Source organism: Leptosomus discolor, chromosome 7, assembly GCF_034619465.1.
Source record: "Leptosomus discolor isolate bLepDis1 chromosome 7, bLepDis1.hap2, whole genome shotgun sequence".
Classification (NCBI taxonomy): domain Eukaryota; kingdom Metazoa; phylum Chordata; class Aves; order Leptosomiformes; family Leptosomidae; genus Leptosomus; species Leptosomus discolor.
Window position 1 is genome coordinate 28,684,070 of NC_141397.1, and position 25,793 is coordinate 28,709,862.

A 25,793-nucleotide genomic window follows, 5' to 3' on the forward strand; every position below is an offset into this window, starting at 1 on the left:
GAAGCATTGTATAAAAGGACAATGGTTGGAAGTTTTATAATCATCTACTTAATAGTAAAAAAATTCCTTGTAATGAGATGGATGTTACTCGCCAAAGAAGATGCACATGTGCTTTCACCACAATAAATCACTGGGACTACAGTCTATGACAACACAGGGGAATTCAACTGGCTCTTATAAGACATGATGAGCAGGAAGATAGGTCTTCTGCAAACCAGGGGAACAGATACTTAGACTGGAAAAAAAAGGCAGCTCACTTCTTCGCCACAGGTCCAGAGATACAAAATAAAAGCAGAGGAAACATTTTAAACAGTACGCCCAGGAACATAAGAAAACCTAGATATTCAGAAAATCTATTCAGTGGTTTCAGAAAGGAATCACTTGGAGATAAATGTTTTCTTAACTGACAGAGTAGCAGGCATTACAAAATAATACTTTATCAAAGCATGTATCTGTCTCCTAAGACTTATCAATTACAAGGAAGGAAAAAGTGTAAAAATAAAAAATTAAAGTCTCAGTTGCACAAGTATGTTAGAATCCAGACGAACCTTAAATTTAGTAACTCTACTTGTTTGAGCTGTTCCGGTGATAAAGAGACAAACTGCAGAAAGCAACTTCAACAAGCAGCTTGTAGTTCTTGCTCCATGTGACTGGCAGGAGAAGTAGCAAGAAGTCTTTTTCTTCTCCAACTCATTTAAAATCCAAATACTGCAGCAGGCTCTGCATACTGGGATGCACAGATGCAACTCTCACCCTTCTCAAGAAAGGCCGGGGCACAGAGCAGGAGGAGACACTGCTTCCCTCGGCTCCTCACCAGACCCACTGCAGAGATGCAGCATGCTGTGAGGCTGAGGATCTTCCCCGAGCAGCACACTGCAAATTCTCTGCCATTTCTAAAGCATGGCGAAGGTAAAAAAACATTGTGGCTGAACTAAACCCAGACCTTACAATATTTAGAAATGCTGTATCACCACTTCACACGATATCCCTGACTTGTAAACACAGGAGTATAAAAGACATAAGTAATATTTTAATGCAGCCAAGATGTAAAGGCTTGCACAATTACACACCTTGCACAATTACATTCACCTGAGAAACTCCATGTGTTTTACAGAGACTAACTAACCCGGAAGATATTCTTGCCATCAGTAAAATACTGGACTATTTATAGTCATTTTACAGACAGGTAAACTGATGCACAGAAAAGGATTTGCTCATGTCTGGTAGGAATTCAGATTTATAGTGCTCTGTTTCAAGAGCTCCTTGGAGACTTTCAAAAACTATTAATCTGGGGCAAATCACACCTGCTTTCTCATAACATAGATAAAGGATATGGATACAGAAACATGTTATCAAGAGGTAAACAGAGAATATGAACTTACAAAGCATCAATTACTTCTGTGTTCTCTGTCGCAGTAAGGAAGAAACTGCCCCAGTATTACATAAGCCTCATCGGAAGGTAAAAATATGCCCAAGAAAGTTCCCAGGGAGCTCCAACTTTCTAGAACTGTATAGCCCAGCTCACCTTGAAATAGCGTATTTCACGTAAAAGCACTGTTACTGACTCCAAAGGGAGCGTTCAACTCCAGGTCAACCTGCTAGTATGCCCCTGCCCAGGGCTGGCACAGGTACCTTACCTATTTCGCCAGGAACACGCTTGCCACTGAAGCGAAAGCAGGCTGTGACATTGAGGCAGTTCACCGGCTGCAAGCCATCATGGCACTGAGGAGCTGTGATATTGATGGACGCGGGCAGGAAAATGGAGATGTCCATGGTAATGACAGGCCTGGATCTGGAGATCAACAAAGTAGTGAAATTGAGTGATCATTCAGACAGAAGTTCTCCGCCAAAGGAAAATAAAGTCATTTGGTAAACAATGGCAACCAAGGACAACAAGCTCATGCAAGTGAGACTGCCTGCTAAGCAGCCTGAACAGTCAGGCACAGGTAGGCAAAGATCTTAGGTTTCCAGAGAATGGTCTACAGTCAAATTTGTGACCTGAAAGTCAAGGAGGGAGCACAGGGGTAGGAAACTGATTCATACATAATTTTTCTGACAATATAAGAGGGACAACAGACACCACATTCACATTTTCTGGAGGAAGGAACAATTGGCTGATTCCCTCCCAGCGAGTGGTAAGGTTGAATACTCTTTTCATGCTGCTGAACTCTGTCTCAGGAGTTACCCGGTGCACTGTGAATGAAAGCTTTCTACCCTTGCAGCTCCAGCACTGGGTTATTGTAACGACTATGCCCAGCTGAAGAAAACCTCCACCAGAATTGCAGAGCAAGCTGAATGCCATCAGGGCCCAGGTGGGTCTCCTCTCTCCCACAACACAGAAGCCCCATCAGCTTGCTTGGGAAAAGCACCTAGAAACACAGGCTCTCCCGAGCCATGCACAGCACAGGACTTCATCCCAAAAATTCACTGAGTGTTATCCTTCATGGTTTCAATTCTGTACATGTTCAACGTGAACATGTTCTTCCAAAACCAACTCCAGTAGTAAAAAAAAAAAAAAAAAAAAAAAAAAAAAGTGCAGCAACCACCAGATTCACTGCTAAGGTAGTCCCAGCAGCCATGCAAGGCCAGACCACATAAGCAAACCACTTCAGGACTCTCACTCCACAAGCCACTTAATTTAGAGGGAGAGGGCAGAGAAGAGAGTGGGGATTGTGGTTACACCTAATTCATATTGACTGGAACAAGAGTCATATCAATCTCTGAGACAGCTGCTCAGATACTTTTACCACAGCCTGAAACAACAGTGCAAGTTCGCATTTTGAGATGGAGAATGAAGATAATGTTAACCCTAGAAAGATATAGAGAAATGGTGGGTGGGAGTAAGGAGGAAAAAGAGTGAGCATCCTAGGATCATTTCACACCTTCGAAAAAATCTTCTTTACAAATCCTTGGGGAAACATAAAACAGTAAATCCTAGGACCAAGCTAGAAAAATACTTCTCCCAAAAAAAAAGTATTTCTCCAGCCATGACGCACTGTGTGATTTTTCCTTAATGTTAGCTCACTTTGCTATTCACTGGGAGGAAAAAAAACAATGCATCCGTCAAACGGCCATACACACGCGCGAGCAATACAACAACGACAATCCGCCCCAAGTCACCGCAGCTTCCACCAAAGCCTTTAATATCACTTGGCAAACCATTTGTTGGTTTTGGCCAAAGGACTTCAAAAAGGCTTCTGGAGGAGTGAGGGAGAAAAAAAAAAAAAAAAAAAAAAAAAGAGAAAGCTGATTTCTTTATCCTAATCTGAATCTAAACAGCAAGAGGGACACGCTGTAAATTGGCAGTAGCAGCAACTAATGAGGCTGCCCACAAAGTCAGTCTGTCATGCACTAATTTCCTCTGAAATGCACAAGCACGACTGAACGCATGGACAGAGGCCACCACACTGTTGCAGTGTACATTTTTAACATCACAGCAAGCCTTTCAGATTGCCTTTTCCCCCTCCTGCAAGTGAAAAAATGCAGGAGAAAAATGCACAGTTTTCTTTCTAGCAGTTTCAGAGATGTGGGGCTGCAAGATCCCACTTGGGGCACAGCACACCTTTCCACGGAAGCAGCAATTGTCTTCCTCTGCATGCATGATGAAGCAACAGAAAACTCTTCAGAAGACTTGACCACGTGCCACACTGATCATCAAGAGTATTTCTTCCTCCCTCTCCTTTTTCTGTCTGTTTTAACAGATTCAAATGGAAACAGAGCCAGACTTTCCTGCCTTGAACAGGAAGTAGGCTGGCACGTCCATTCTGCAGCTCTAGCATTTGTCTTGCCAATCTCACCACATCCCTGTATCTTCCATTAAGATGCAGGAGTCCCTAGTGACTTCTACTTCTAATTACATCTAGGTATGGACAGGATTTTTCTATTAAATACTAATAAGTGTAACAACAGAGCTACTGCCAAAATTCAAACTTCCCATTCTCTTCCCCAGGTATGTGCATCTCAAGCCCGCTCCTACTCTAACTCTCCACCTGCATAATTTGGTGAACCAAGCTGTCCCACCTCTCTCCATCAGATGAAATAAACAATTGACTTCACTCATAACATTCAAAACAGCAGCCCAAATCCTGTGTGCGTTGAAAACATCTCCATAATTCATTTCCCTGAAGACTCCAATTTCACTCCGAGTCCCATTATACCTTGCAAAATTACATCCTGGCATCATACGCAGCCGGCTTTTTGCTCAACTGCGTTCCCTTAAATCATAATTTATTTACTTCACGTAAATGTAAGAACAATTAAAAAAGCCTTCCCACAAATTCTGAGCAATGTTTCTAAAGAAGCACTGAGATGCAACATACCTCCTTCCGGCTGTGACCCTTTGCTTTCTTCATAGCCCTGGGAGTCCTATGTATTGTCATCCCTCACTACACTGTTTAAACTAGATTGTGCATTATTTGATGGATGTCTAAGGTTCTGCTTAAAAAGCAATCCAGCTTGCTTCTTTTGACCACAATAAACTAGGGAGAAAATTGGAGTGGTGGAGGACTTAGACCACATAAGACATAAACAAGAAAACTGACAAAAAGAAGACAAAAGACAACAGCAGATGAAAAAGACATTCATCTCACCTCAGAAGTACCACATTGTCTGACAAGAAGGCTCCAACAGTCATATCTGAAATTTTTATAACATTGAGACAGTTACAAAGGAGGCACAGAATTCAGCTCTCAAATCAGTTGCTAAATTACAGAGCATATATCTAAAAAAAAGCAATTTTCTGACCTAAATCAGACAGTCCCTTCAAATATCATTATGTCATCACTGGAGGATTAGGTCTGTGATGTTACTTCACTTCTACTTCATGGTTTGATTTTTATTATTACCATTATATTATTATCTGATTTTTATTATTACCATTACATTATTGTCTACATTTTATCTTGTCATCATGACTGAACTGCTTTCAAAAAATGTCCCATGGCCAGATACTGAAATCCTCTGCTTCAATATCCCAGTCCTTCATCACGACTGATGAAACACCTGAATTAAGCCATTGTCTCAAATTGTTATCAGGAGCTTCGAATAACAGAGAGGAAAAGGAAGAAAATGCTCAGCTTCATCAGCCTCCTGCAATGGTAGGAACCAGCAACCTGGAAACAATGAGCTCTGCTGTTTTCTTAGCCTGCTGCTGTGCCTCCTCAGTGCTCTCGCTGCCAGAGTAGTGGACATACCTGGATAACCATTGCCATCCATATCAACTCCCCCTGATACAGACTGGCCAAACATCCTCAGCTTTGGGTTTATCGTTTGCCCAGACAGCTTCTGCAGCAGAAAACAAGAGTGAGATCAGTCAGCGACACAAAGAAACCTCCTAAAAAAAAAAACAAAACACACAACCAAAAAAACCACCAAACCACAAAATACACCCCCAAAAAAAAAACAAAAACAAAAACAAAAAAAAAACCAAAAAAACCTTCAAGCCTGATTTTCATGGTCATCGGGGCTCTTTTCCATGGGCTGGAAGTGCTGCACATCTGCAGGGTCACACTTCACCCACGCAGCCCTGAGCAGGAAGGCCGTCGACTGCAGGAAGCCCTTCTGCTCTGGGCTAGGGGGAGGACAGTGTTGATTTGGTTCAAAAAACACACCTGCATTACAACCCTCATGCAGACCCAAGCAAAATAACGCATCAAACAGATTTTTCTTGGTGGGGGGTGGGCAGAGGGAGGAATTTCACTGCACCACAGCCATTTTATCTTTTTTTTTATTATTTTTATTTTTCTACTATCTTCATTTCTTTAAATAAAAGTTTTAAGTGGCACCTTAACAAAATTGATGATTAATTGAAACAGAAAATGCTGCTCAACCATTCCTTTTCACAAAGGTTGCCAGCATACTCAAAGTCAAAATGATTAATTTTCATCACTTGGAAATTCTGGTTTCCATCAGCTATCATGCAGTGTTTTGTGTCAGTTTGGAAGCTGTGTCTCATTTCTGCCTCCCCAATACAAAGCCTAATTAATGTCTAACATAGCTTTTTTTTTTTTTAATTACTAATGCAAAAACTTTCTCTAAATAGTTTGAATGGTAAATGCCTTTGTCTGAAGAAAATTAATACATGAAAATCTCATTTTCTAAGAACGCAATCAGATGTCTCACAGCTCTCCTTCATTATGCTGGGCCACCACTGCAAGGCCTGAACTCAAACCAACATCTGACTACAGGAGTTACAGACAGAGGAAAGAAATCTCACAAGGTAATTTTGAGGTGGTTGGTGGTGTTTCACAGCTTGTGATATGCAACCAGCTTTTCCTGGCCCTCCCATAAAAGGACATAATATTGGACAAAAGTTCACACAGGAAATTCATGGAAAAAAAAGAGAAGTTGAGAGGAAGAAAGATATCCTGCAGTCCTGACAGTTTAAAGGGAAATCAGTACTCCACCATGTACAGATCTCTTTTTCCTACTCACGGGCAGATAAGATTAAGACAATTGGAAGTAACTTCCTCCCACATTACACTTGCATCACATTTTGGGGGGTCCCAGTTAGGGTGGTAAATCCTGCCAGCAAATATCCCAGTGAACACCTGCAGGCTATTACAGTGTACAAGGCAGAGGTATAACGCTGCTCTGCTTTTAAGTGACATGAACAAAAACAGCAGGCCACAAAGCCAATTAAGCTGCTTCTGCTCATAGCCACCACTGAAGCTGCTGAAGGGATGTGAGGGAACAACATTGATCAGCAATTTAAATGAAAAAAAGTGGGGCAGGGGAAACCTAACAAAATGAAAAGGATGAAAGCACATACTCTGCAGGCTCCCCCTCCACCTCTCTCAGCTTATTTAAAAAAGGAAATTCAGGGCATTAAGACAGCTCAGGGGTATAGTAACAAGACACAAAAAGTCTTTCACCTCTGGGTTCAAATCCAGGGCAGGCAGGTAAAGATCTGAAGTTGTTACACAGCTTTTTTGGTCACACACGGGAGATGAACCAGTGGTGTGTCTGGTGTCCTGCAGCAGACATTGGGAACGTCACAGAGACACTGCCCATAAGCGGTGTCCCCTCAGCTGCCTCAGGACACAGGACAACGATAGGAATAGTATCAAGAGTCAATGACCACGGTACCCTGCCACCTTCTTGAGCTGGGCTTTGTCCCAGTGACCAAGCAGAGAGGCATGCACCATGTCTGTTGGCCTTGCTCTGATGGGGAGGGAGAGATTGTGAGCAGGATGTTTCACTTCCCACCCTGCTGATCTGGGCTCTTTCAAAAATGTGAAGTTTTCCCATAAATCACAAAAAAAAGAAATGGACAGAATCCTCCACATGCCACAAATTAGTGCATTTTAAAAGTATCCATAAAGTCATTTAACTTCCTTTTTTCTAAAAAGCAGCATATGGCATATACATGGTAAAAGGAAGAAGGACCAAACTTCTATGGTCTTAGAAGAGTCTCCAATATAACCACTAAACTCTCTAATGCTCCTTAAACGGATTGACCGTGAAGGATCCCACCCAACAATAAAACAAAAAAAACCCCAAACTTCAAACACACAGAGGGAGGGAAGATTCAGGCTCTCTGAAAAAAGAAATGTGCTCGACAGAGACTAGGGGACACATGTTGGGCAGCCCAAGCATAATTTTTTCTTCTCTACTGCCTCGCTACACTAGATAAATTGCACCGTGTCATCTCTGCACAAGAATCTATAGCACACCGCAGCCAAGATTTTACTTCATAATAATGGTCAGGGGAACGGCCCCCAAGAATGGCCTTGTGATGTATCATCATATCACAAGGAGAAGGCCAACAAGATGGGTAAAGAGGCTTCTGTGGGGCACAAAAGAAAACTTAGCACCTTTCTCACTAAGCCTGCTTCTGCAGGAAGAAAGTGCAACCTCCCAGCTCCCCACTGGCCTATCCATAATTTGTACGCTCAGCTTCTCCAGGGTTTTCATTTCTCTTCTGCAGCAGTACTATCTCTAAAAACTGACATTCAAACCCTAAGACTTTGTTTGCTTCAAGAAGGAAGCTACAGATGATAAATTGTAAGAAAAGACAGTGAAAAATGTCTCCTGACTAACATAACTTTACCCTACAGCATAGATATGGACAAACTTTGGAAGAAGCCATCTTCAAACCAGGACTGAGAAAAGGATGTAGAGCTGTGATGAGGCTACCTATAAAGGGACCCCTAAGTACGGTTTATTTCTGCAGGCCCTGGTAAAGTGACTTCACACAGGTATTGTAAACGCTACTGTCACATACCATAGAGTACTGAGGTACAATACCATTGGCATCCCCATGGTAAATGTATACTGCTCCTATGTAGTTATCCTCCTTAGGTGCTCCAATGGCAACATCTGTAAAACAGTACAGATCATAAACATTTCACAATCCACTCCAATAATCCAACTTTTTCCCCATTTTAGAAGGCAGGTATCCATAGGAAAATAGCTCCCCGCAACGAAGATGATCAGTGGCTCATGTGAACCTGGCTAGAAGGAACTTGCTTGATTCAATCAAGAGCTCATGTTAAGATAAATGTAAAAAAATACATGAACGTGTATGAACCTGTACACACATGTGGCTATGTTGTGCCTAATTAGAAACATGTGCTTGTTACAAAAACGTGTGTTTATTAAGCAGCAACCATGCCTAAAAAGTTAATTTAGAATCCTTTCATATCAATACCTCCAATGCAGGGGGACATCAGCTTTGTGAACCAAGATAGCATTGGCAAAACATTTATTGTAGTGCTACATTAAGTTTGCTTGAAAATATAAGGCTCCAAAATGAGGCTGGGTATATTAAATGTACAGGCAGGAAAGAAAAAAAAGGCTGCTGAGAGCACATTTTCAAATTAGATTTGATCCAATTTAATGGCAACCTCCTGCAGAAAGAATGATCCCACCTCCCATTCTCCTCTCCTAGTTGGATCTAGTGACTACACAGCTGCTAAAATGAAACTTTTCCCAAAGTCTTCATACCCACAGACAGATCCAATTCACTCTGCAGTCTCTGCATCACCACAGCTGACCCACAAGCAGCAGCAAGAACACACAAATGCATGTCCAAGTGCAGAGGAAGAGTATGCCCACCATTTGTGAGCGCAACTTGCAGTGGGGTTGGGTTAGGCTTAATGGGACACTGAGCCCCGAGCGGTCTGGAAGAAATAAATCCAGACACACACTAAGGCAGCCTTTGTTTGGAAGTCCTTAATCTGCACTGCCAGAAATCAGGGCAGAAAAGGTGTCAGCATCAACACTTCGCTCTCACAGCGTGGGGCCCCACACTGAGTAGTCTGCAAAAGGAGCAGGGGTAAAATAAAGCAAAGGAGAGAAATTATTAATAGAATACATGCTACCGGGAGTGAGAAGCTACTTCTTAATTACATTCTTAAGAAATACAATTACATCAACAAAACTGGAAAACCTCGAAGACATAAGGAAACAGGATAGAAGAAAGAACTTGGATATAGCTTTCTATTTTGTTCGGGACGTGGGTGTCTAAAGCCTTTTATAAACCATAGAGGGAAGAAGAAAATGCAACAGCAAGGAAAGCAAATCAATGTTAATGAGACTGGGGTGCGAGTTGCAGGGACATGGACTAAACCCACATCAAGGACAATCAGCTACAAAAGGTTTTAGCAGCCAAATCCTATGCAAGCACATTTATCCCTAGCACAAGCCCAGGTGCCGGGTGGGTCCAGAAGAGCAACAGGTGCCACGTGTCACCCAGCCATGCGAGGAGACTGCCAGTGCCACCAGCCCCACTGGCATCTCCAAAGAAATGGCCCAGGAGGAAATTGCACCAACCTGGGAAGCCGTCGTCATCGATGTCGCCGAGGGTGGCCATGCTCTCCCCAAAGTGTGCGTTGTAGGCACCATCACCGTCCAGGACAAGCTGCTCTTCCAACACTCCCTAGCAAGCAGGAAATGAAAGAGGGTCAGGGAAATAGTGCAAGCCCTGGACGAGGTGAGCCCTCCCGGGGGGAGCATGCCCAGGCACTGCAGGAAGCACCTGGGGCAGGGCTGCAGTCTGACTCCCACCCTCACTGCACATAGATCACCTGGGTACCAAAAATCTAATTTATTTGGGTTTTTTAGCCATCTTCTGTCTTTTAGTTTTAAGCTGGGGGGGAGGAGCACATGAGTTATATAACCAAAATGCTAAATGAACTCAACAATAACTCATTGATGTAACTAAATGCAGTCACGGCCTTGATGAGCTCAGGAAGGTTTCCAGATGCCTAAAATGTAACAGCCCAAAGCTTGCTCTACTGGCAGATTACATCCGAGGAGTGAAATCCCCAGTCCAGGCTCATTCCGCTAAACCCCAGCAAGTTAAGGAGAATTTTCCCCTAAGCAAAGAACATTTGGACAATTGGATTTGAAAACTTTTTAAGTATTGGACAGAAAGATTAAAGCAAAGTCCCCCAAAAGCCTTCTGAAATGAAGAATAAGGAAAGGGACTTAATGCAATAAAGAGACAGAGGGAAGTTCAGAATAAAGTAGCCTTGTACTCCTATGCCATGAGAAGCCTTATATAGAGCTGGTATTTCTTGCCCACCCACCTTCTGGTCAGATACATAAACTTTAGTTTCTTGCAGTCTTCCCTCAGGGGAAAAGGAACATTTCCACAAGAAAACAAGATTTAGTTATGCAATCCAACTCTGTACCCACCTCAAGGGTTGTTTTGGTTTGGTTTTTCTCCCTTTGTGAATGAGAGTAAACTGCCCTCTGGAACATGCAATAAAACCTTTTTCTTGGCTGCAGGGAGTTGCTGACTTTAAGAAAATCCCCCATAATGAAATTGAAACACAACAGAGAGGAGACAGGCGGGTCTGTGTGTGCGACTGATTTCTTTGCAGTCCTCACAGGAAACGGTAAAATATAAGCGTATTAAGCCTAGCATCACTATGCGTGCTTGTATTATAACGCAGTCTTCTCTGATCCACTGCAACCACCTCTTGAGCAATGATGCTTGCATGATGAAACAGCTTAAAATGACCAAACCTCAAAATAAACCCTACAATCCTGCAAGCCATTGTTCCTGCAAGTAATTCTTGCTACAGGAGTACAAGAAACTCCTACTAGCTTCTTGATTGTTTTATAAAAGATAAAAATGAACTCATGTATTCTGTCACTGTGAGCAGGAAATGTTAGATATTACGGGCTTGACATTCTGGACCCTATCCTTAGGACCCATCAGCAACACTGCAATATAAGAAGTGGGACAGCCTGTGGATGAAACTGAAAAACTAAAGCTCATTTAAAGTAGTGATAATAGAAAATAAAATTACACTAAAGCCAGTTCTGAAGTCTTCTAAATGCTGCCTACAGGACTTGTGGTGAATGTTAAGTCTAGTATAAACAAACTCCATGCATTAAAGTTCACAAAATGCTGACGAAACAAACCAATTTAATTTTAGTCCACAACAGCTCCTACTTTGAGACAGCAGTTTTGGGACCTGAATATTAAATATTTAATAATACATAAGCAACCATTGTTTTCTTATAAATACAATGTAAGAATGATCTGGTTTTGCTGATGCAAGAAAGTTCAGACTTTTCCAAGACTGTTGTTGGGTCACGTGAAATCCAACAGTACCAGTTGATAAGAACTTCCCCTAAAGTCTATATATCGTAAATATATAGATGTAATAATGTACTCATAATGTAAAGATAACATGAATTCAATCTCCAATTTCTCTTTACAAGGTCTTCTAAATCCCCAGACATTTGTGTTCTAATTTGTAGGTCCTAGTGACCACCCAAAACACAAAGGAAACTCAGTCAAAGCTGCTGACTCTTACTTCGTTTTGGCACCAAATTCACGTAAAGCCACAAATACCAACAAGTTTCAACATAAACCCAGAGACTTTTCCAGACCTCCTCAAAAGATTCACAGCTCTGTGATGAATGTGGGCTGGTGTCTGGGAAACCATGATACCAGATGAGTTTTCTGTGACTTCATGTTCTGCTAGAGACATTCAGAGACCCACTATTTGAGACATCACCACTTCACCATGCAGTACTGGAAGGACATTAGTGTTACCCTGCCTGGACCCACACCCAATCCACTACCGAGACATCTGCTGTACATACTCACGTTTCCTCTGTTGATATAGACTGTGACTTGACCCTCATCTCTGATCTCAGAAAACATAGGTGCTCCGACCAGCAGGTCTGACAACCCGTCAGAGTTCAGATCAACTGCACATAAGGAGGAGCCAAAGTAAGAGCCCATCTGTAACCAAGCCGAGTCACAACAAAGCATTCAGTATCTGCCCACATACAGGAGGAAGTTATTTAGGCGTTCATTCTTTTTTTTTTCTCTTTAATTTCAAATGATGAGTTGCCGCTTTATCACTCACAAGCACTCCTACAGAAAAAGTCCAAGGGATAATTCTGGCAGGAATTAAACCCTTTACTGTAACAGTGCATCAGCTTGGATGTTTTACCAACAGAGTAAAATTTATACCCTCAGACATGTTTAAGTGAGACACTTAAAAAGTTTTCTTAGACTAGCTTTCACTTGTCAGATGCTTAAAACCAGGAAGGAGCAAAATAAGTTTCCCAAACCAAGACCTGGCTAGTGATTATTCATGCCCAGTGTCAGACTTCCTGAAGAGACCTGAAGTTGGGTACTACAAATCTTCTGGGGATACCTTAAAGAAATAAAGAAAAGAAAAAAGAAAAAAAAATAGGCAAAGGGTAGGGTATCCATTGAAAGAGGCATCTAAAATACCTCTTATTTGTGGACTATCTTCCCCTGCTCTATTTGTATCAGTCACCTTCAAATAATGGTACTGGTTGTGGGTTTTGATCATAGCCTTTCCTCTTATGTACAAGCAGGTGAGTTGACAAAGACTTTCAATAAAAGCTTTTCAGTTGATACACGAAAAACCTAAGCCAGTTATTTCAATCTCCAGTTATTACTACTTGATAAAACTTAATTACTTAAATTTAAGATATACGTGAATTTCATTACATAGTTTTTGATACCGGTTAACAATAAATGCTAACAATTTCCTAGCCAGCACCCACATTACAAATTTCAAAACACATTTAAACACAAAAAGGAAACCAAAATCAAGAATGACATTCCACCCTTATTTCATCCACTTCCACTAAGGTACCACAAGGCATGCTCTTTGAGACCAACTACAAACCATCGTCTCAAAATCAAAAGCAACTTCCAGAGGAAAAATTAAAAGATACCACTTCTATTTGAAATTGAGAGCTGTTTACACAGTAGGAAAAATTGCGGTTAGAGAAGTAATTATTTACGTTAAAAAGAATTAAGCATATTTCTTACATGGTTTTACATTCTTCATTGCGGATCTCTGACCCTACGGCCTTCCACACCTGGTAAGTTTAGATGCACAAGCTACAGCTACTGGGCATGCTAGGGATGTGCAGCAGCAACTCTATTCCATGCAGTTCATAAGATTTAAAAGCTACTAAATATATATAGTGGGGTGAGTTAAGGATAGAATTTCAGTTTGTAATTCAGATTTTTGTGTTTGTGTGGGTTTAAGGTCAGACCTCAAATATCATTTGATTCCAGTTATTTAGTAGCTTAAGTTCCCTTGTGGATTTTTTATTTGTTTATTTTTTTAATCCACTAAGGTTTTAAAACAAATTTCTCATGGGTAAGGAGAGAAAGTTATGAGAAACATTTCGCTATGAATTCAGGCAGTTTTCAGGGAAAGGCTGTTATTTACTTAACTGCAGCACAGTACGTCTGCAGCGTGGCTGAGTTCATGGTGCTGTGAGAACCTGAAGTTTGTGCACTTAAGTTTTGCAACAGGGCACTGCGTTTTCTTTTTTCTTGTCTGCATTCGATTTCCTAGTTCAGCCTCCAGAATAAAAAAGGCAAGGAAGAAACCAGCCTGGTTTTAATATCTGTCTAACAAGAATGTCAGAGCAATGAACTTTCACACCACTGGGAAGGACATGGTATTTTGTGAGAGCTCACTTCCAGACAGCATTCATTGCTGACCACGTCTGGTTATATTTCAATTATAAAACAAAGAAAGGGTGACCTAGGACAGCCTTCTCTTTAAAATGAAATTCTCAATTGGATTTTAGAGAATTCGTAGAAGACAGATGTTAATGGGGAAGGAGGAGATGACAGCCTAGAAGTACTTGGAGGATGTAAATACTTGATCAGTTAAGTTAAATAGAAGAATAACGCAATTAAATTGAAAACCAAAAGTTTTTGGCTGAGACCTGGAAACTTCCTGATAACTCTGTTTATGAGGCTGAGGAATAGTTCTCCAGGAGCACATCCTTAGGGACATCTAAAAGTTAACAGGGAAAGAAATGAACAGGAAGCAATCAAACACAGGAGACGCCCTGGATGAACTGGGAGGTCTTTTCAAGAAGTCTGCAATTCTGCTAGCACAGAGAAAAACAGATTTTGGGGAGGCCCTAAAGTATAAGTCACACCATCCACCTACACATCCTTGCAGTCTTCCCCTGTTCCAGCTGTGTTTTTAAAGACTGCAACTGTGTTTTGTTGGGAAAAAAATAACAAAACATGCTAACAGTCCCAACTTGATGATACAGTCAAACACTTTAGATCCTTTTGAGGGTGGCAGGTCTTCCTGAAGACAGAAGCCACCAGTAACGCTTTTCTTCTGTATTTCCTCTCCTTCCAGGAGAATACAGGCAACCCCAGGTAAGGGGTATCATTTCCTCACTGCATTATTCCCAAATAAGACATCTTTTTGTTGTTACCTATAGTTCGACATACTGTCCACTTTGTTTTGACTGCAACACATCTCCAGCAAGCCCACAGCGAAGCACACAAGCTGTTCCCCACTCAACACCACATGGGGGGATCTCACTAGCATTCACTAAATTTTGGGGGCGATGGGGCAGTTCAGCTCCAAGACATCAGTCCTAAGAGCAAAATGCAGGACTGATTCATGGTGGGAAGGGGGAAATCATCATCTCTTGAGGCAATGAAACTGCTCCTCCACAAAACAGCATAACTCTCATATCCCCCCTGTCACAGCAGGACACAGAAAAACAGATTGGGGCTTTGTGTATTAAACTAAGCTCCAGGCTACCCACATCTCCCAGCAACATCTACCAAGAGGAAATCTCTGCATCTAGGCTCACCTGGCACCCCATGTCCCACATCTCAGAAGATGCTGCTACAGTTGCGTAAGGCTAAAGAGAACCACCAGTACGATTTTCAGTAAGACCTTTAATTTCAAGTCACATGAGTGCATTGAGCAGACATCACAGTCATGACTGCTACAGAAGAAAGGGCTTACAGCTGCTCTGTACAATAGATTTAGCTCTTCTGGGAGGATGAGAAGGAACAGAATTTGCTTGACAACTCATGAAGCGAAGCAGTAGAATGAAAATGATGTTCTGAGATGACCCTGCCATCATTTCCCCCTTCTCTACACCTTAAAACAAAACACATACACAAAAACTCACCTTTTTTCCTGAAGCCTGAAAAATCTTTACTAGAGAGCCTGATCGTCTGTCTGTTCTGAAAATATAAACCTGAAAAATGAAAAAAGAAAAAAGGTAACTCGTACTAACTACGAAGCACATAATGATACAGCATTGTGCTTTCTAAACAATATCTAAATCACGATCATGGCTATGGCTATTGCCAAGATCCAATTTCATGACCACTTTTATCGCTCAGTCTTCTTTTAAAAGACAAAAAAGAGTTCTCAATTTTCCTGATGAATCACAGGCCTCATCATGAGAAATGCTTAAATAGTATCCTGTCGCCTACTTTTTTTTGGTGCCCATGTGTATACGTGCACATGTGAGTATTTAAAAAGCACCTAGTACTGGAACGTTCCAACTCTCAAACAAGTGGCATCTGGAGACTGCCTGGAAACAATCAGGGCAAAAGGCTGAGAAGGCATAACCCTGCTCCCCTTCCCCTATCCAGCCTTCCACTCTCAAGGACGCATGCCTGCACATACTGCACTGCAAACCTCACAATGCTTTAGCAAAGGTCAGAGTAGAATCAGACCACCCACGGCATTTGCCCATTTCTGTCTGAAACAATCTGTACATCAGAAAACTATTCAAACATAGTCCACTCATTGCTCATTTCCACACGAGAAACTGTTTAACCAGGAACTCTCGGGAATAAAAGTATTCATACAAATTCAATAACAGATCTTATACCAAAATTTAAGACCTAAAATGCAGGGCTTGTAGAAAGGGACTCCTTTTGGCAAAAAGGCTGGCTCAGTCAACCTTTGAGACTCCTCCAGCATTTGTCAGGCTCCCTCCTAGCAGGTGCTCACAGAGTTTGCAGGACAGAGGATCCCTTACTTCCAACGCCATGTGGCGGAGCCAAGCACTTGACATAGTTAATACGTGGCAAGTTATTAATAGGTGGTGAGACAGAGTTCAAAGCTGTTTTCAGCCGAGAACACAGCACAGATTTACTGCAGACAATTGCTCCAGATATAAAGGACTCTCCAGGTTTTGCAGAGGTATGTTTAGCACCAAGAACACATTGCCAGGTGTCATGACTCCAAACCCAGTCTTAACTAATGACACTCTTGATGACTTTGGAGAAATGACTCAGCCTCATTAAGTATCTTGGCTTTACCCTCAATGAAAAGGGTGTGACAATGCTAATCACTTTCTATCAGGGAACTGGAAAGGATTAGCTTATTAGAGAGTGTGGAAAGCACAACAGGACTGCTCAGCGTAATGTCATGTACTCAGCACCTCCTACCACCCCTTTGCCATGCATTCCTGCTCCCCACATCCCATGCCAAGGGAGAATAATGGAAGCTTTTGCAACTAGAGCAGTAGCCTTTAAACTACAGTACCAGCTGCTTTCTCATGGATCTCATGTTAGCAGCTGGTTTTTTCCCCTCCTTGTACAGAAATTAAATCTGTCCCACAGAGAGAACAGGTTGGAAGGAAGGTGCATTGGAACAGCTGTAACAGAGCACCTGGGATAAGGAAACTATGTCTTTCCCACACATGTCCTCTCAGTAGCAACTGTGCTGCTACTATATCACATATGTCCTAGTCATGCCAGATCAGGTATACGTACCAAGTCCATCCTCTACTTCTATTCCATTTTTCCCCACTTGACCTGCTACCCCCTGGGACATGGTTACTACCAAAAATAACCTGCCTAAACCAAGGGATAGTGTTCCTGGTAGCAGAAACCTCTTGCTCCTTATTGTTATGACTCAGCTACAACTCATGTCCGTATAAAGCAGGAGAGCCAGAGGGAGGAAGATGGAAGGGGGCTGCAGGACATCTCTGCTCAAGCACATGGTGGCAGCAGGTCCTGAAAGGATTGGATTTTGAAGAAAGAGGGACAAAAGCAGATCCTTTATATCCCTTCCCTCCCTCTCCCTGTTCCCACTTCTCCATCTTTGGTTCAGAATTGTAGAAGGGTGACAGCACTCTACCCTCAAACGGCTCCCCCGATAGCAGCCGGGTACTTGGCACAGGAACACCAGGCACACCTAGCTCATGAGCCATTTTCATCTCGCCATTTACTTACATCTTTGGAGACACTGAACATACATACACCTACAGGAAAACCATTTTTTTTCCTCCTCAAGAGACTATCACTAAGATTTCTAAGTACAGCTGGCAGAAACCCAGACTCTAATCAACTAAACATCAATGTATTACGAAATTTTAAGAAGGACATCAAATCGCCCAGTAAATGGCTTTTCATACTATTAGAGATGCTACTCTAAAGTAAATACTGAAACAGTCAAAAGTCTGAAGAAAACAGACAGAAGAAAAACTCTCTTTTCCAAGTTTTATTTGTTTCCAGGCAAGGTTTAAGTGATACCTATACATTACAAAACCTAAACAAAAGCAGTGTGAAAGAAATGTTGCCAGTGTTTCGTTAAAATAACCGTTGTAAGGATTGGGTCGGAGACAGAGGAAAGGGAAGGGTGAGGGATGTCACCCCACCAGGAGGGACAGGTCAAGAAAATTTGATGACTTCATCAAACTACCTCACCTCTCCCCTGCTCAGTGCTCCAAAACCACCCTGTAGGCAAAAATCCCTTGGCTTTGCAGACACCTGGGAACTACATCAGTACTACATTTTTGTCCTGCTGCATTCGACCACATAATTGTTTGACAAAAATCCACACCTTTCCGATGCCTCCATCCTGAGGAGCTCCTCCTACAACATCCGTGGTAGTTGGCTGAGAGAAATGACCTGCTGTCACCGCATATCCTGAGTGGGAGATGGGGTGGGGTGGGAGAAGAGAGGAAATAAATAAACAATCATGAAAGGGAAGAGCCTCAGAAACAGGTCAGCCAGCTGGATCACACTCATCGGGTTTCACTGCTCCTCTTGGGTGGCACATTTTTAGCATTCAACTACCATTTTGATCAGGATGCGCCAATATTCCGCTCAAAAACTCATGGTGGTAAGAATTGACAGTACAGCCTCGAGTACTCTTCCAAAAGCTGACAGAAGAAAGGTGTGTAGAGCTGGGCTAGGACCACACAAAGGTATGGGGAGCAGTTCAGTAACCGCAAGTCCAGCAAGCAAAGCTGTAAAACGAGAACAGGCATACACAAACAGAGCAAACCACATCAACACTGCAGAGTAAGTATCACGTCAAAGAACAACAGTCCCACATCGACCAGCCAAAAATGCCCTCCTTTGGCTAAAATCACTGCCCAGGAAGGCTTGGAAAGTTACATGCCTTTTTGGTCAGTGGGGGGAGGGGGAGCATTGAGGAGTGGAGGACAGTAGGCAAAGAGGTCAGAGAAGTTAATGGCTTAAAAGATTTTTGTTTAGGCAAGAAGAAAAATGGGAGGATAGATCAAAGAAAGGAGGAGTGTATTTGAAAGAAGGAGATCAAAGATTCAGTCTTATTTGATGTATTAAAATGATATATAATAACTAAAGAAGAATGCCTTTCTTCTAAGGCTGTCTTGTATTTGCCTTGGTCTTCTGCTGTAAATTATGAGGCTCTTGTCTACATGGTAAACGCTATAGTTCAGGTCTATCAGTGGCAAAACCTATTTATATCCTTAAATACATACATACACATATATATATATATACACACACACACTCCTCATTCAGCTATCACAAAGCAGCATCTTCCAAGTGGTAATTTTAAAGAATAAAGGTTAAGGGGAAAAAGAGAGGTGAGTGCAAGTCTTTAGTCAAACAATATCAAACTACTGACTGTTTGAAATGCCTTCTAGGTCTCAACAGTCTTAGGCACTGGGGATTAAGTGGAAGCCTTTAAATTATGTGGTTTTGAGACACTACCTGGTTTTAGAGCAAGTAAAACAAATCAAGTTAAGGACGTACTCAAACCTATAGCCAATCCTTTCACAATGTCCTTCTGTTGCCCATGACTCACTTGTATGGTGCTATTTTTGTTGAGATCAATTTGTAGCTGCAACATACATTCTGTAACTATGTGTTGTACCCATTTTAAAGACAGGTGTAAGCAGACGATGCAGCCTAACCAATGACAAATAATTTGTCACAGGGTAAAAGCAGGAATGTAGGAGGCCCACTAGCATCCAACCTGCTTTTCAGTTGAAATGCATCTTCTATATTAGTCAAAAAAAAATTATAGCAAAGTTTTTTTTTAAAACAAGCAAACAAAAATGGAATATTCTGGCTGCTGCTTTGCTTATATTTCCCTCCAGGTAGGTAGCTAATTCAGACATTCTTCCTTTCACATTTTTCATAAAAATACTCTACACCACCAAAAAAATCCATGTCAACTTTGTAGCATCAAAGCCTTGAAATACATTGTTGGACTGATCCATTCTCACAGTGAGCTCCAGAGAGCTGCTTACCAAGGTACGTGTACCGCCTGGCTATCACAGCATCATCATTCAGCTTGTAATACGTGTTGTCAGTGAGATTCAGTACTTTGACAGTTCCTGTCCAATAATAAGATCCCGGTGCCCCCATGATGACCAGCTCCTACCACAGGAAAAACAGAAGGGTGTGGGGGAAAGGAAGGGGAAAAAAATAAGTAACAATCAAAACCAGACAAAAAAATCATGCTTTACGCAGTAATGGAGAAGGGAGAGGATATTAACCTACACCACCAATTATAAGTCCATTTCTAACAATCTATATTCTGTGTGCACGTAGAGAGTATCCTTCTTCCCAAACATGGAGGTCACTGCACACCCTAGAGCATGTGGTCTCCCCTTTTATGGCCACTTCTGCTCAGCTATTCTGCTGCTTCAACAGAAGACCTTCCTCAGCCTTACTAACAATCAAACTTATCCCTGCTAACAGGCTTCCCAAAAATCTGTCTCCACCTGCTGCTTTTCCCAACCACCCTCCAGAAGACCTACACCAAGTGACAGCAGTGCCCCAGCCCAGCCAGGTCCACCAGTCAGACAGAGACTGTGCCCCAGTGCTGGCTGACATGCTACACCAATCTGTATCATGAAGGATACAGCACAAAGGACTTTGATGCTAAAGAGCTGTCATGCGCTCAACAAGCAGGGTGTGCATTATGTCATGGCTGGAACATTCTCCCTTGCTCTGTCCTCAGATGTGGTCTGGTCTTTCAGAGATAATTGGGCTATATTTCGTTACAGACACTGAGCATGACTCAGTATTTTAAAAGACTAGAAATCAGACAAAGTTTGATCCAGCATTCAAAGGTAGATGCTCATTGATAACGCTTTTGAATCAAAATCCAAGGTACGTTTGCATACAAGAGAGATTCAGAAAACATTGTCCCAAAGCACCCAGCATCCTTGCAGGGAAACCTTTACTCCTGGACGTTGTTTTAAATACCTTCAGCAAGGGACCAAATTAAGCCTGGGGAGCATTAAGCCTAGGTAAGTTCTCCATCCCTGGAACAGACATAAGGACAGGTGCTTTCCCTCACATCTCCAGCCAACGCAAGGCCATGGGTGGACTCTATCCTTGTGCGAAAATGCTCCCATGCCTGGGATCCCTTTGGGTGACTCCAGTCAGGGGGAGATATTAAACAAGGGATTTTTCTAATAAGACCATGGGGACAGGACTGCAAACCCAACCGAAGAACAGGATGTGCTTGGCAATAGCCTTTTTCCTTGGGAGGGGCCATGCCCCTCAGGTCAAGGGATCAATTACCGGCAGGAACGACTACCATCAACAGTGCTGAATATATGGTAGGGGCTTGCCTGTTTGACCCAAAAAGCCATTTATCTGCGTTTCCTGCTCAGTGAGCTGCCATCAGGCTGAAGCAACGAAAGTTCAAAGATACCTTTTGAACTAGTGTAGCAAAGAAGGATTTAAAGCATGGGAACAGAAACAGGCTGGAGAGCGCAGACAAGCCAGGAAACAGCTGCTGCTGGCTGAACATCGAGTTATCAGACAGTGTCACTGTGGCAACATCATCTGCCATCCCAGTTTACTCAGAAATCACCTTCTGCCATTTCAGAGAGGACATCTTTATTTTGCTTATATCAGCCTGGACAATAAATTCTGCAGATCAGTGCATACATAACTAGGAGTGAGTATATACTTGACATGACCGTAACAGCAAGTCTGACACTGAAAAAGCTTTTCTCTTTTTCTTAAAAAAACAAAACAAAACAAAAACAAACCCTGAAATATTACAAAAAAGCATCAATACGTACATAAAGGAATAAAATCATCCTTGACATAACTAAAACATGGCTGACAGACTTCTGTCCAGGAAAGAATATAGTCTGGTATTTAGAATAGCTCTGGAGCATATATTTTACCGTGCTATTTTTTTCTCCATCTTTTTGCAATAAAGACCTGAAGCAGAACTGAAAAAAAAGTGTTTATCTTACGCATGTATATGTATGTGCACATGCATATATATATTTACATAGATACACCCACCCACATGTACGCATACATAAACAAAACTGCTCAGGGAGAATTTTTTTCATATCATCACTCAAAGTAAAGAGTTAATGCTAGACACAGAAATATCTCTATGCAAGTTTTGGGATGTACACAATAAAAATATTCCAAGGAACATTCTCCAGAAGGGAACATTTCCCAGAGTCAACTCATTCATTCTCATCCACAGACCTTGAGAGATACATACATCTACACACAAACCACTGGGCAGGCGCTATGCAAGATACAGGCATCCGGGAGGTCGGAGGAGGCAGAAGGGTGTTTGCTAGCAGGAAGGGACCATGCTCAGCGCTCAGCCCACTGTCCAAGCTGTGCTCCAGGCTCCACTCCTGGGGCATGTAGCAGGAGAGACACCCACCAACCCCACCCCTTCCATGCGCGCACCCCTGCTCACCTCAGTGAAGAAGCCTGCAATCCCTGCCTGGCACGAGCCGTGCTCCTCCCCGTACTTCTTCTTGTACTCTGGATGGGACAAGGGAAGAAAACAAACTATGGTTATCCCTGGCACAGCACACTCTCTCCACCTGAGCCTTCTGCATCGCTACACACACAGCCCAGAGAGACACCAGCACACAGGGCTCGTGGGATCTGCCACCAACATGCACCATGGCAGCATCCTCACCCAGACCGGAGGGTAAATTAAGGGGCCTAAAACTGGGGAGACATCCGGTGTGCTGCCTAGGGTGATGCTAAATAAGCAGTGTCATAGTAACATGGTAACAGCAGCATTACCGCCCCAGTAAAAGTGTATCAGAAGAGGCTTCCGCCTCTGGCGGCCAGATCAGTACAGCTGGAAAGGGGGGAGCAAAGGGGGACGTACATGCCTGAGTGCCACCAATCCTGCACTAGGAGGTTTAATCCTTAGGCCCATCACTGCCTCAGAGAAACAAAGTGATTTTCCTCTACAATGACAGCTTCAGCATATTGCCACTTTCTGCATATTACAGTAATTCAGGCTCCAAAAACATTCACAACATAGCCTGGTAACTGTGAATTTTTTTTTTTTTTTTTTTTTTTTTTTGGAAGCACCATTAACTCAGTGCTGAATGATAAAACTTTTAACGAAACCAACGAATAAATTGCCTCTTTGGAACCAAGCAAGTTCCTTCTGAGTTGCATTTTAACTTAGTGAAGATCAAAAGGAATTAATTATAAACTGCTGCCTTCTCACAGAATTTATTCAAAACATTGTATGTATATACATAGATACACACACCCCTCCAGTTCCCCCTTCATATATTACATATAGTCCCTCCATTATAAAAATGCTCAGATTTTAAGCAATTTGCTGTGGTCATACCAGTTGCACAGGGAGAGGTTTAATTGGAGAGACCATGCAGAACAGTGACTTGATCCACAAATTACAGACCAAATGCCTAACGCCCTTGGGTTAGGCAGGGTCCTGCCAAAGCAGATGTGTGTCCCAGCAGATGGGGCGGGGAGGGCAAAAGCCCACTTGGGTTTCCTATTGGGAATGCACGACAACAATTCCACTGAGAATTGAAGGCCATATTTGCTCATAGCTATTCAGAAAGTACCAGGGCTCTGAATTACTAGCTCTCCACCTAGAGCTAGCCCAGCTAGCACTCCGTGCCTGGGAAAAAAAAAAAAAAAAAAATTGTTTATTGATATGAACATTTTTTTACTCAGAGAGCCAAAGAGATGAGGTTTCTCTCTCTGGCATTTCCTGAAATATAATGCTGTGCATGTCCTAAAGGCCCTGCGTTTGCTATGGCTGGATTCCCACCCTTGCATAGGATGAAACGCACAGCAAGTTCCACGTCTGTCCCATTCAGATGCTTTCACTTCCAGCCAAAGTTTTCCTTTTACATGATGTACTGAAGTGTGAACAGACCTTGCTTCCTCCTGATTTTACAGTTAACCTACTGTAAACTGAAACAAAGCGCCACTAGCCACTGTGGCCCTGGAGGTCTAGAAGTATCCTTCTGCCTTACCTGCTAAACTTGGCAGGAGGCTTTTGTAATGCTTGTAACACTCAAGGCTTTGGAGACGGCCTTCTTAAATCCCACTTTAAAGTATATACTTTTTTTTGGATGGAGAGCTAGAGGGCCTCAGGCTGATGCTCAGGAAGCACAAGCGAGAACGGTGACATGCCTGAAAACCCAAGGGCTGCGCAGCCATGGCCAACCCAGCCTGCCAGCCAGGCCCCAGCCCACCACAAGACCACAGCACCCACCATCCCTTTAGGCACCAGAGGCCATGGTCCCTGCTAGATCTTACTCACAACCCAGACCAGGGCATGGCTTCTTAAAAGTCAGCTGGGCCCCCAATCTGGGCCTTGAGAAAGGAGGACTTCTTATGCCTATATTTCTTTTGAGAGCAAGCCTCAATGACTCTGTGTCATGCCCCTAATCAACCACTGCAAGCAGACTCCACTGACAATTTGATGGATTTAAAATGTTCTGTTTCCCTATAAAACTGTATTATGTTTGGCTCATGGCTTCTTTAAGTGTCTCCTTAAAAAAAAAACCACACGGTTCAATTTGCTTTGAAATGAAAGAGGAAAATTGCCATAGGGTATTTAACTTGCGTAGTGAAAGTTTTAGGCCAGTCGAATAACGAGATAACTGCGGGGAATGCCTGAGCATGGGATGGGAGGCAAATAAGACTTGTTTCTTATTTTAGATTTTCAAATTTCTCCTCCTCTTTTTATAAACAGGCTTTCCAGAACTTTTTTTGCAATTCAGCAACACATAAAAGCCTGAAACATGAGAGCAGCTTCCCCAGCCCATCAGAGCTTTGCCACAGACTTGGGCAAGGCCTGAATTTCTCCAAACCATCACCCTGCATAACTCCAGCCTCCCGAGAGACCCTGTCCACACATGCCTCCAGGTGCAAGTGATGCAGCTCACAGGAGCTGTCCCCTGAATTCATCTGCAATTAAAAACCAAGGGCATGCAAAACTATAGGACAGTAGAAGGAACAGTAGCCACTTTAGCAATGGAACAAGGCAGGTATTCAAGGGTGATAGACGGATCCGTAGCTTCCTGTAGTAGTGTTTAACAAACACACAAAATTGCTTAGGATATACAGAGGATTTTCTTCTGATAAAACAGTACATCCACAAAAATTAAACCATTTCTCCAATCAAGTCAAAAAGCTTATTGAATTCACAGTATTGTTTTATTATAATACAAATTTTGCCTACTTTAAAAAAAAAAAAAACAACAATTTCAGATCTAGGAGTAACTTGAAACAAAAGTCCCAACATCAGAGGACACAACACAGCTGATTTTCATCAGCAATATATGTATTAGAAAAGGAACAGAAACATACACATTATTGTTTTCATTGTCAGGCAATGAAAAAAAATTTACTCTTTATATGAAGTGAATTTTTATTAACTGCAATGCATAAGGAATGGGAAAGATTTAGTGGTTTACATGGTTGTACAATAAACTGAGCTGGTACATCCACTGAATCTCAAACTTCCACAGACATTGTTGATGGCTTTATGTGAGGTTTGGTGTTTTTTTAAGTCACTTGTATTGTCAGTACTATCTGCTCAAACTAACGGCCTTACATTTCACTTAAATAGCCAGTTACGTTTTGATTGTAACAGTGGATAGATGGAATTGCAGCATTTCAAGTAAATTCAGAGTCTGGATACAACCAGTGCTTCTGCGAACTGAAGAAAAGACATCAAAGCATTTTGACTTGAATAAATACTTCTCAGAGGGGAAAAAAAAAAAAAAAAAGCGCTTGTGAAAGAGTAAATTAATCCATTACAGTAGCGCGACACACAGCAACAATGAAAAGCAATGACCATCCTTCCTCCCTACAGGTATCAAGACTTCATCCTATCATCATGGGGTCTGAGAACATCACATATAACCTCTTTTCCTAATACCTCTGAGAGAAAATGGCTTTAGGGACATTTTGCAAGAGGAAACGGAAGCACAGAGGCCCTGAACACCCCAGACATTGAGGCTCTTTGAGCGTT

The 25,793-nt window shown here is 42.3% G+C and overlaps 1 protein-coding gene across 1 annotated transcript in view; it reads right to left on the minus strand.

The window, feature by feature from the left end:
- ITGA9 (integrin subunit alpha 9) overlaps positions 1 to 25,793 on the minus strand; it is a 223,247-nt gene that overhangs the window by 176,840 nt on the left and 20,614 nt on the right. The window contains exons 5-14 of the mRNA XM_086468071.1: positions 22,224 to 22,291; positions 19,780 to 19,909; positions 18,096 to 18,181; positions 15,421 to 15,489; positions 12,071 to 12,208; positions 9,775 to 9,880; positions 8,225 to 8,319; positions 5,193 to 5,283; positions 4,590 to 4,635; positions 1,638 to 1,792 (exon numbers count right to left, since the gene is read on the minus strand). Of these exons, the coding sequence (XP_086324197.1) occupies positions 1,638 to 1,792; positions 4,590 to 4,635; positions 5,193 to 5,283; positions 8,225 to 8,319; positions 9,775 to 9,880; positions 12,071 to 12,208; positions 15,421 to 15,489; positions 18,096 to 18,181; positions 19,780 to 19,909; positions 22,224 to 22,291 (984 nt within the window). The remainder of the gene's footprint in view (positions 1 to 1,637; positions 1,793 to 4,589; positions 4,636 to 5,192; positions 5,284 to 8,224; positions 8,320 to 9,774; positions 9,881 to 12,070; positions 12,209 to 15,420; positions 15,490 to 18,095; positions 18,182 to 19,779; positions 19,910 to 22,223; positions 22,292 to 25,793) is intronic.